Raw genomic sequence first — 12,616 nt, forward strand, 5'->3', positions numbered from 1 at the left:
GAGGGTGATGCTGGACCTCAGCCACAAAATGCCAAGAGCCTGCCATTCACCATCCCTGTCCCAGCTGTGACAATCTCAATGTCACCATAAATTTCCAAATGCAGGGCAGAACTGTTTCTAGTTGAGAACCACTGCCATAATGAATCAAAGTAGTAAAACTTAAGATGGAAGAAAATTAAGACACTTACATCATTCAACACAGAAAGCTTTGAACAATTCCAAGAGGTGTTTAGAGGTTTCTAAAATTAAAATCATGAAGTATTGTAAAAGATTTGAATAAATGTGATTTGGAAAGCTCCCATCCTTTCTAACATCTAACCTAGAAGTCTTAACAATACTTAATGACACATAATAAAGGTGTGTATTTATGAGGTATAATGTGCTATTTCAAAACATTTACCACAGAAGTTTTGAACCATAATACCTATTTCTAAATCCATGAAGTATGTTCCACACACACTTATATTTTAGACATAATCTCTTTTGTCTGTAATATGCAAGACAGCTAAAATTTTTACCTACAAGGCAAAAAGGGAAAAGGCAAACAAGCTTGTCACTGTGCACTCTCCGCACAGAGCAGCGTACCGTCCTCGATGACGCGACCCCTATCATCCAGCATGCCCTGGACCTCGCAGCCTCGAACGTAAACCAGGCCGACCTGCTCAGTGAAAGGCCTCCTCCGGTCACACTTAGTGCCATAAGGTTTTGTGGGACGCACGGTAATTAAGAAGCAGACATCATGCTTACGAAGACCTAATAAAACATAAAGACACTTTATGTTTAAATATGTAAAATATTTACAATAAAAACGGTCACCAATGATTCCATCTGTGTAACACAAAGATGATTTTCATATAATTGTTTGCTAACACTCAGTATTTCATAGCAATAATTAAAACCGTTTTGTATTAAAATTAGAAAATTTTATGCCATGAGTTCATTACTGAATAAGCCTTCCAACTCTTGCTGCAGCTCCAAAATTGTATGTTCGTCATCGCTCCTATTTTTAACATTCTTAATAAGTGACCAAAAATATGGTTGGCATATAATTCATCTGTGTCTTATCTAGCAGGTTTCTGCCACCAGTTTAAGCTATCTATCAGTGTCATTCCAACCACAGCCAAACTGTACTTCACTAAAACAGTTCTGTTTACAAATCCTGTCTACAGAAAGACAGCTGAACATATAGTTTCAGTTAGCAAATAGTGAAAATTTTTATAGGTGAATGTCAAGAAATAGATTTGTGCCAACATCCAAAGCTTGTCAGTCACCAGATCAAAAATGGACCCAATTGGCTTCCTAGTTCAAGTACAGATAACAGAGGACAAGGAAAACTAAAGTTACTGTCACACCACTTCATCTTCATTTCTTTTCTGGTTCATTTTTGTTAGCTACTGTGTGATATAATTGTAAACTTAAATAGTCTGCTTGCTTATCTTAGTTAATGAGATCCACACCTGAGTTAAATAGGCAATGTGAATGTGTGGTTCATATTACTAGGACCCTTAGGGTTTGTTTCCACTTGTAGTGTTTGAGAGCGGGTAAAGCTAGAAAGACCTCTGTCAGTAAATACTGAAGTTCTATGCAGACACAGGAAAGGCAAGGGGCACCACGGGCACGGTCGTTCTATCTCGGTTACACTGCCTGCACAAGGAATCTGCATAATGCACTGAAACTTCTAAGCGCTAGCACTCCCCACTGAAGTTATCACACTGTAGGATGTCTAACGTCTACATTTTCTAAACCTGCATCACAGTAAGCTCACTTCTCTCTCTCCCCAAACATCTGTATTCACCGACTCCTAGCCATGCTTTCTGGAGCACACTCACCATTCAGTTCTGGTAATTCTGCTTCTTTATGGGAGAGAGGGGGAGATAAGGGCCTGAGCTTCAAATCTTCTGGAGGTGTAAAAGGAAACTTTTGATTTTTTACTTTAAATTTTTCAAAACTTTTCTCTGATTTTGCAACACTTCCATTACTATTTATAGAGTATTTCTTTCATTTTTTTGGCTCCCATGATAAATTCAGGAGATGAATCTGGGTGCTGGCCCACAATATCCCATAAAATGAATCACTCATCCTCAAACACGTCACTGCTCCCTATCTTGTTCATCAAAATATACCCATTCTATTTAATTCTCTCAAAGGCCTACATTTAAAGGAGAGGAGAGAGAAGGGTAGGAGGATAGGAAAAGGAAGAGGGAGGAGGAAAGAGGGAGGGAAGAAGGGGAGGAACAGAAAAAAGGATAGGAACAGAGAGAGGGAAGAGAGGAAGAGGAGCAAGGAGAGAGACAGGGGAGGAAGAGGGAGAAACAGTGAGAAACTGTGTTTACTCCTCCTTAGGTTTCAGGGAGTGATAAGCACAAGACCTTGTCTAGAAAGTTTATATATATATTTTTTTCCAGGTTCTGCAACAATAAAGATACACCCTTTCTAGAAGTTCAAAATGGACTTCTCTGGAAGGGTACAGAAGTCACAGAACCAATATCACCAATGACACCCACTGGAGTGGCCATCTGTTAAAACAGATGGCCAGTGTCACTGCTGTGTGCCTTCAGAATTCTTAGGTAAATAGATCATACATTCCCCAAGGTTACAGCTATGCTGGGAGCAACAACTTCTGAAAACCGACCCATTAAAGGACTAACCCTTTCCTCCGGTATTCAAAGAAGGTGGCAGGAGATTAAAGCTACTAGCTGCTATTTCTCACAACAGGGCTGCAAGCAAGAGCTCTTACAGACAGCTGGGGTAAAATACATGTGCCACTTCTGGCACAGGTGTTAGCGATGTTTTCATTCTTTTGACTAACTAACTCTGGACATTTCATCCCTAAAATCTTAAAAAAATAGGAAAACAAGTGGTTTAATTTCTATGCAGCTGTGGCACACCCTTGAGAAAATCTGATTTTGCTGGCTCTTTATTGGCCCTCTTCCTGCAGTAAAAACAAACCACTGCTTCCTTCCGAGTTATTCTACTCTACCTCTCTCCCCACCCAAATTCCTTTCTGATCTTTATTCTCTTCACAAAGTATTTGCATCCCTATTCTTTTACCCTTTGAAAATATTGAGTCTTCCTTGTAAGTACACATATACACATTACTTGTGGTTCTGACCTCTCTGGAGAGCACAAACATTTCTATTCTTTTTGTATTGACCCTACAGTCCATGAACATCTAGCCAAACATGAGTAAAAATGCTTGCTTTGAAACTGCAGCTTTCAAAACCTTTGACAGGTATGATTCTATGCTATTAAAACAAATACACACAAAATCCTATGTACTTTTACTACTGGTAATTAGAAAACAAATGCATTTCTTTTTGCTTGTTTGTGTTGGGTTTTTTTTGAGACAAGTTCTATATGCAGCTCAGGCTGGTCTCAGATTGTTGGGATTATAGGCACAAACCACCATGCCCAGCTTCAACTGCCATTCTTTAAATCAAATTTCAAGGTTAAAAATGAACAAAAGTTTAAAAAAGACAACATTCAGTAAAAGTATTATGCTAATACTTTAAGTGAAAACCTATGCACTAAAAAGGCAAACAGTGACTTCACTTCTGAAATACAGAATTACCTTCCCACTCATCTTTGATGTGATCTCTGACATTCAGGTTGATGGTGACGTCTGCACGAACTCGGGTTGGCCAGTTCTCACCTATGTTGGGCTTGGCAACCTCAACTACAGTAAAGGCCACAATGGGCTGGGCCATCCGTGCCCAGCCACCAAACACTACACCACCGTACTCAGACTGCCTGAAAGCCAAAGAAGTGGATGATTATGCCAACAGAAAACAGTGCAGCTGCAACCCCCGTTAACACTTAGACAAGTAAAACTTCCAAGAAAACATATTCAGCCAGTGTTTAAGTCCTAGAATGGGTTATCCACAGTAGGATTTCCTTCCTTTTCAAAGCTCTAGTGTATGTATAAGTACACACATTTTTATACTCTTGGCCACAGGTTAACCCTCATGGCCACAGGTATGTTCCTGTCTTGGCTACTGTGAATAGTGCTGTGATGAAAACAGCACTGATACTGTTCAGGATAGTGGTTTCACCTCCTTCAGATCTACATTCAGAAATGGGACTGCTGGATCACAGGGTTTTCATTTCTGAGAAACTGCCACACTGCCTTTGATAATGGCTGTACCAATTTCTATTCCCACTAACAGGTGGGAAGCTGTCTCTGAGCTTCTGACAACAGCCATCCTACCAGGTGTTCAGTGATAACCTAACTGTGATTTGAACTTAACTCCCATTGATGATAAGTGACAATGAACACCTATTTATATCTGCTGGCCATCTGCATGCCTTCATTGGGAGAATGTCATTCAGATCTTTTGCCTTTTATGTTTATTTATTTTTGCTATGGAGTTGTATGTATTCCTTATACATTTTTGGTATTAACCTATTATTAGAGAATGCTGTGTAAACTTTTCCTCCTGTCTCTTAGGGTTTCATTTTCAATTAGTTGTTTCTGTGCTGTGCAATAAGTGCTTAGATCAGTGCAGTCCCCACTGGTTTTAATTTTGCTTGTGTTGTATCAAAAAAATAGTCAATGCTAAGACCAACATAATAGCTGTTTTCTTCGAGGGCCTTTATGGTTTCTGGTCCTAGGTTAAGTCTTCGGTCTATTTTGGGTTCATTTCTGGATACAGCATAACACAGAGATTAATGTTGGGTTTTTTTGCAGGCATATCTATCCTTTTTCCCAATACCATTTATTGAAAAGATCATCCTTTGCCTATTGTGTATTCTTGGCAGGTGTCTTATGTGCATGCTTCACCCCTGGGCTTTCTGTTCTTATATACGGTTCTATGTGTGCTGTTCTCATCACAGTAGCTTTGTAATATAATCTGAAACCAGAAGAGTGATGCCTCCAGCTTTGTTCTTCTTGAGCCAGATTGCTTGAACTACTCAGGGTCTGTTCTTGTTACTGACTGGCATTCTTCCACTTCACCTTGAAGAACTCCTAAAGGCAGGTCTAGTGGTGAACACCCTTAGCTTTTTGTCTTTATCTCACCTTCATTTCTAAAGGACAGGTTTACTTAGTTTTACTTTATATGTTTATCCCCTTTCCATAAAAGTCTCAATTGCTAATATTTTTATATTCTGTAGTTATTTTATAAGTTGCTTCAAATGCATTTTAGAACGAGCTATAATTTAAAAAAATAAAAATATGCAAACAAATATTTATACAAACACCTCCTTTAGGATATAATGTTTAAATGAAATGACTTAGAAGATGCTGAGGATTGGAAGGAAAAATAAGCTAATTGTAGTAACTAGAGCCACTAATATCTCAATGCCTATTCTCCATGTTAGTCTAACTTGTACTTTGTTTTTAAATTAAAGTTTAATCAAAATACAAAAACCGCCGCAGCCAGGCACCAGTGGCTCATGCCTATAATCCTATCTACTCAGGAGGCAGAGATCAGGAAGATCACAGATCGAAGTCAGCCAGGGCAAATAGTTCTGTGAGACCCTATCTTGAAAAAACCCATCACAAAAATAGGGCTAGTGAAGTGGCTCAAGGGGAAGGCCCTGAGTTCAAGCCCCAGTACCTCAAAAACAAACAAACAAAAACTGCAGCAGCACTACAAAATTTGAACGAAAAGTCATACAACTTCATAGAATCAAGAGAAACTACTTAAAAATAAAAGTTCTGCAACCAATGCTTGGTTAGCTTAGCAGTGGTACAATTTCTAAAGGTATTACCTTGGGTTTAAACCATATAAAATAATTTTCTATCACTACTGACACATTGGATAATCAGTCTAAAGCAGAAGTGACACACTTTTCTGAAACCCATTCATTCTCAATATACAATTCAAGGACTTTTAGTAAATTTACACAATGGAATTTCAGAACACTTTCACCATCCTTAAAAAAGATCCTTCTTATCCAACTGACTCACTTCCTGCTCCCATTCCAGGGACCACTCATCCAGTCCCCTTTCTTCTTTATCTTGTACAGTCTACCTGGAGTACAATGCACTGAAAAGCATAGCTGTGCACCCCTCGTGAGGGTACCACTAGGTGTCCACAGCCTGAACATGTGTTCACAGAAACAATGGGCAGAAAGAGGCAGAGGACACTTTCCCACCTTCAGGATACATGGCACAGGACAAAGTCTGCCCTGTTCTCAATCCCATCATTTTAAGTCTTCAAAGATGGCTCTTGGAATGTAAATTTAGAAAATTTTATTATTACAAATGTGAATGAATTAACTCCAGAAAGTGACACTTTCTTTCTCCCACCACAAAATGCTGTAATTAAAGTTGTTTTCCTCTATTAATAGACCATAAGAACTTCAAGCATTTTTGTTTTATTTGGCATTTAAATAAAATATAAGTGAATTCTATTTGTTGAACTGCTAGTTAATAAATCGCTATTTTGCAAAATGGCCAAAATTAGGCCCTGAATGTAAACACATCAAATCAAGGTAACCATAATTGTAAGGAGGCTCTCTGGTGAAGCGCTCCCGCCGGGTCCCAACAATGGGCAGTGAGCTCAGCAAGCCGTGGGCGGGACAATCAGCCAGCAGTGTCACATCTCACAGTGCTGGCTGCTCATGGACTCAACTGATTATTAAGTCAAAAATACTGTGTTGTGTTTTGTAGTCTCACCAGAATAACTTTTCACATGACAACTAATTAGAAAATAGAACTGTGTATAAAATAAAATATGGAACAGAAAAAAACCAGGCCATAATCACAGCATCTATGTTAGCTCTCTGTAATTAGTAAACAGAGAAGCCTGGAAGATACTTGAGTCAGTATATGGAAATAAAATGCAGTATATAAATTTAATCTGCTTACACAGTATAACTGTAAAGAAATGAAAATGCATTTCACAGAATTAAGTTTACTGATTTGCAATGAAGAGCATTTACTCAAAGTCAATCAAATCTAAAAAGCTAAAATTCAGGCTGGTGGAGTGGCTTAAGTGGTGGAATGCCTGCCTCGCAAGTGTGAGGTCTTGAGTTCAAACATCAGTACCGCCAATAAAAAAAAAAGAAAAACCCTAAAATGAATCTTCAGAAATCCCATAATGCAGAACCATCAACCATAACTAGAATGAAAGACTTTTCTTAAAGAAATTCCAGATATAAGCTGGCAGGTAAAGAGTCAAATTTAAACAGAAGTGTTCCTCAAATAACTATGCCTACTCAACTAGTCCTACAAATAAATCCTGGTAATTTAGTTTCTTCAAGGCATCTCTGGACAGAGGGCCTCAGAAAACTTTGCAATGTACCTCCAGTCACACCCCTCATCCCTGGCCAAATTCCCAGAGAAACTGGGCCTGAGCTGGCTGGAGCTAACAGGCAAGTCCAAGAGCAGTGGGAGTAGAGAAATTATCCCTTTATTCTCACTTCACCCATGACTATCCTGCTCTAGTACAGAAGGCTGGTCATCCACGACCTCCCTCTTTACCCGCACAAAGTCCAGCCTACTCCCCTGGACATTTCTCCCTTCCTGCCTAAGCAGGACAATATCTCCTTCCTATCCCGAGTTCCCCAACCCCACCTCCAAGTACTAAGATGCATTATTTTATGTTTTAGCACTTCTGATGTATTTTAATTCACACCACAGAACTTCTATTTTGGAAGGCATCTTCATGCCAGGTATATATTTTAAAAACACTTAAAAGAGTTTCTGACAGAAGTGTACGAGTTACTGCATACACTCTTCATTACAGGTGAAACCAATTTACTAACCATGGCTTCATTCTGCTGACACTGTCCTCGATGTCTTGCCTGATTTCATATGTTGATTCTAAGCGGAAGAGATTGAAATTCCTTAGGAGGTAGTCATGTAGAGTCAAAAACTGCAGATTCAACTTGGGAAGCGCAAGACAACCTGAAAAGGAGATTATCAACAGTGACTTACTCTTTTAATCATGCTCTATGTGTAAAAAATGTATCCAGACACTGAATAAGACTCTTACGCAGAGCATTTGCTAAAACCTTTCTTTTCACACAGAAATTAAAACCAGGTTAACAATCACTACCTCTTAGGAACTGAGGGTGGAGGATGAACTGTATTAATACCTATCATCTGTGAATCAACAATTCAAATGCACACAGTGCTTATTAAAAGTATGTGAAAAGATTTAACATGAGTGCAATCTCAAGTAATTTAGACCTGACGGACAAGCATATGTTTGTTACTACAGACTTGCTCTTCTCTGTTAATGAACCCTATTCTTTCCATGATCCTCAATTACCACTGTTTCTCTTGGAAAGTAAGTGATCAGCACTCCGCAGCATTATAAAAAGTTTAAAATAAGCCACAGCACATATTACTGGCAACCCATTAATTTCATGATCCTTATTCATACTATCAAAGCAACAGTAAATAACTTACATGAAAGAAGCACTGATCATCACAACACTTGTATTACTGAAGTCTGGCCTGTACACTGACGGCACATTTTTGTTCTTAAAAAAGAATTAAAATACTGCACTCCATCTTGATTGAATCAGCAGATGTAAATATTAAGAATCAATGACTACTAATATTTCAAAGAGAGAGACAGCCAGTGTTGCATCTCCTGGTGAAAGAGTACACCACCCTGACACTGCCAGGAGAACCCTGCCTCATGAACTCTTGCACCCAGGTGCCGAGTTGTAAGGCAAGGGAACAGCAGAGCACGTTCTGGGCCCAGAATATTCAACCTGAAAAATCTAGATGGGGAAGCTAAAGATCCAGCACCCAGACTCTTCAGCAGAGGGGAGAAGAGGACACATGGGAAAATACACCAGCAACATGAAGGGCATTTTAAAAGTGAAGCCTTGTGGTCTCCTTGTCAGCTGGCCCAGACCCTCCCATCTGCCCTCTCCTAGCTACAACTTCTTCCTTCCCTCTGAAAGTGACTCTTCCTGACTTTCACGGGAATCACTTTTGAATTTATCCCTGAAGGGAACATCCCTAGGCATTTGAGATCAATGCAGTAATCACAGTAAGAACATAAAAAGGTATGAAGACTGTCCGCTGTGAATCTAGCACAGTTTTAGTATGCTGGTTTTACTAGTTATGCATCTATGATAGGACAGTGAAGTAATTTTTCTTTTTAATAAATGAACCAACATGTATACTTGGAATGTCATTAAAACAGTTACATCTCCTTTAATAATGATGCAATTGGTTAAATGGCGTCTTCCAAAAGAGGCCTTCAAAAGACACAGAACGTCCTTCTGCATTAACTCAGTTGTGCCAATTCTCATTCTCGGGGGATGAGTGAAGAGCACTCAGAACCAATCTGGTGAAATAGTAGGTGAACAAACCAGGCAACATCACTGTGGACCAAAACTAAGTTTATGAGCTACTACTGAATTGTCTTTTGTTGGCAGTCATAACTTGGCTTCACAAGAATTCAAGAGCCTTTATAAGAGGCTTTCAATAGTAAAGCTCTATCAAACAGCCTTCACAGTGACACAATGAAAGCAATACTCCTGCATGATTAAATCTCCTTAAAAACATGTATTTTATACAGGGCGATATATATTCTAGCATATAGTTTAATTTAACACAATTCAAACTTCTAAATCTTTCCAATTTTCTGAAGTTGAACTTCAGACTTCCAGAAAAACATCCCAACATATAGAACAGAATGGGGTACATTTTCAAGTATACGTGATGATCTACATTAAGCTTCAGGTTACACCTGAGTTCTCTATTTTTTTTTTCCCAACCATACCTTCCCCAGAATAGTACTCAGTTGGGACAATATTTTCATCCCATATAATTTTCTCAGTTGGATACAAAGGCATCTGATTCAACTGCTGAATCTGAGAAATTCGACGTTCATGGCGAGAAACCTAAAAGAAAGGAAATAGGTTCAGTCAGAAAGTAAGTACCTTTGTTCAAAATAATTTATGGAGAAATCCACCCATTAAGTACAGAATGAGAACCTGTGTCTTTCAGTCCTTGTAGCACTATAACAAAATTTTCCCCTTCCCCATTTTCTCCGTAAGTCAGATATGAAAGCAGTATGAACGGCCTCAGAACAAACTGACCTGGGTCAAATCCCACTCCTCTACTTATGAGCAATGTAAGATAAAAACAGGCAACTTACTAGACCTTGCTGACCTGAGTTTTCTTCTCAATAAAGAAGACAGAATGACACCTACCTCTCAGGTTTCTTACAAAATGAAATGGAATGCTGTAAAATAGAGTGAAAGTCCCTGACGTATGCCAAGAGTATAAGAAATGCAAAATTTAAAAAATTGAAGCCCTGAGTCCTGGATTTGCTTTCCTTCTTTCACTAACCAGGTTACACAATCTGGGAATATTCTCCCTTGCGGAATGGGAGGTGGAGTGATCTGTAGTTCCCGCCAGTGATGACCTCTATTACTCTTGATATTAATCTATGTCAATATAAAAGTAAGTTTGTCACCTAACTTACAATGAGAAAGCAACACATTTGAAACACATTACATTTTCTTCAGTAAACATAGCATTATTTTGGGAAAAACCATATTGTGACATTTAAGCAATCTGTATATCTCAGCACATTAGCTGTACTTTGGCTACCAGGAGAATCCAAAAAATGAGGCACTCCTTCAGGAAAAAGAAGAAACAAAAGCCAATGTTTTATCACTGTTAAGCTATAAAACTTTATCTTTTGCATAACTAAATTTTAAGGATAAAATTTTAGTTACAAGACACTGGAAGGCACAGGACCTATATCTTACTCAAACTTATTTCCATTAGAACAATTTCTGGAAAAACCTCTTTCTTTCATTAATAAAGACTTATTATTAATCCCAATAACCTGACTCACTGGAGATTTTACATGGTTAGAATGCAGCATAAGGAACTTTTAGGAAGCAGATGTAGTTAAGATGGTGAAAAGTGATCTGTCAGAAGAAAGACAAAGACAGTAGCTTAAGACATCTTTACGTGAGTAAACATGTTAGTGAAAAAGTATTTTCCGAACTCAAATTAATATAAAATGCTTCCCAAGGATTCCTCCCCTAATGGCATCTGAACACCTGCTACTATACTTTAAACATCTGTTACAAATAGTTTCTTATCTCTGTCCCCCAAAACTAGTGGGTCATCATCTCTCCTACAGCCACGACTGTGCTTTACATCTTATGTTAAAACATCAGCTTGGGAAATAAACCACAAAAACAGTGTACCTAATATGGCTCCCAGTATGTAAGAAAAATATATATACACATCAACACAGTATGCTTGTTTAGGCACAAAAAAATGAAAACTGCCTTAAATATGTGAAAAGTTACTCAATTTTATAACAGTGAGCAAAAAGAAAATTAAAACCGTTTTCTTTAACCCATCAGAGACTGGTAACAATGGGAAAGGGATAGCACCCAGTGGTGGGAAGAGCTCAGGGAGACAAGACTTTAACTTGCTTGACAGAATATATATGCTGTGGAGGATGATGTGGCAGCTCCAGGTTTTTCTCCTCCATGTCCACATATGGGCACAGAGGCATACACAATGAGAGCACCATTAATTGTAAAAGTGGAACTGCCAGCAGCCTTTTAAATATACATTGCTAGAGTATGGTTAAACACTCATCTATTCATGAAATATTGTACTAAAGTCACAAACAAGGCACATCTACACTACACAGTGAGCTAAACCCCAAAACAATGTAAGTGAGAAAAAAGCAAACTGCACAAGAATACAGCATGATCCAAACATGATCCAAACTGTGGTTTAAACACACACACACACACACACACACACACACAAAACTAGATTCCTACATTACTTGCAGCTGTTTTTTAATAAGAAAACTCTGGAATGATTTATGTTTTCTTTTCCTCCAATGCTAGGGACGAACCCAGGGATGCCAGGCCAGTGTTGTACCCCTGAGCTCATCCCCAGTGTGAATTTTAACTATATATTCTTCATTACAACAAATTGCACTCAGTATTATATAGTTCACTCAAGTAATTAAAAATCACAAATTTAAAAACATCTGGAAGGATGTAGATGAAAGTCAGCAGTGCTCACCTCAGGGGCTAGAACATGAGTTCAAAGAGGATAAGAACTCTACTTTTGAGCTCCAAATACATGGAATTATGTTTTATTCTTAACATCATAGAAAACTAAGATTTCCATGAAACTATAAAACCTGACATGGGGCTTAGATGATGGAGAAAGCCCTTAGAGTTCTGAAGCACTTAGTGATAGCCCACCATATCTCTAACACCATGAGCTTCTCTATTCCTAAAGGTCACAGCCTGCTAACCATGGCACTGTCTGTGAGTGATTACTTTAAAAGTAAACCCAGATGAATGTTTATGCAACTATGTGTTTTTGTTTTTGTTTTTTTTGTTTGTTTTTTTTTTTTGTTTTGTTTTTGTGTAACCTCATTAAAGAAAGGAATGGTGTAACCTGTACCACAATGGATTAACCCAAGGCTCACAAATGCTTGTTAATACAATGAATTCTTGACAGAAAATAGTTTTAAGAGATGAAAGACTTAAGAGAAGAAACTCAAGAGATGAAAAAACAAATGTGATGAAGTCAAATGGTAATTCCAAACAGGTGATAATAAACTATCTAATCTTTAGTCCAAAAGAAAGCAAAGCAAACCTACATCTTTCTGAATGGCTCAAAATGTATGGAACCCATGTGAAA

At 38.3% G+C, this 12,616-nt stretch overlaps 1 protein-coding gene across 2 annotated transcripts in view; it reads right to left on the reverse strand.

Annotated features, from left to right (window-relative positions):
- Positions 1-12,616, reverse strand: part of Aqr (aquarius intron-binding spliceosomal factor) — an 86,541-nt gene that overhangs the window by 42,726 nt on the left and 31,199 nt on the right. The window contains exons 15-18 of one of the 2 annotated variants that reach the window (XM_074065600.1): positions 9,696-9,816; positions 7,714-7,855; positions 3,572-3,750; positions 586-753 (exon numbers count right to left, since the gene is read on the reverse strand). In XM_074065600.1, coding sequence (XP_073921701.1) covers positions 586-753; positions 3,572-3,750; positions 7,714-7,855; positions 9,696-9,816 — 610 coding nt within the window. Of the gene's footprint in view, positions 1-585; positions 754-3,571; positions 3,751-7,713; positions 7,856-9,695; positions 9,817-12,616 lie in introns of those variants that run through there. The other variant, XM_074065601.1, reaches the window with a different exon arrangement.

Source organism: Castor canadensis, chromosome 2 (assembly GCF_047511655.1).
Source record: "Castor canadensis chromosome 2, mCasCan1.hap1v2, whole genome shotgun sequence".
NCBI lineage: Eukaryota > Metazoa > Chordata > Mammalia > Rodentia > Castoridae > Castor > Castor canadensis.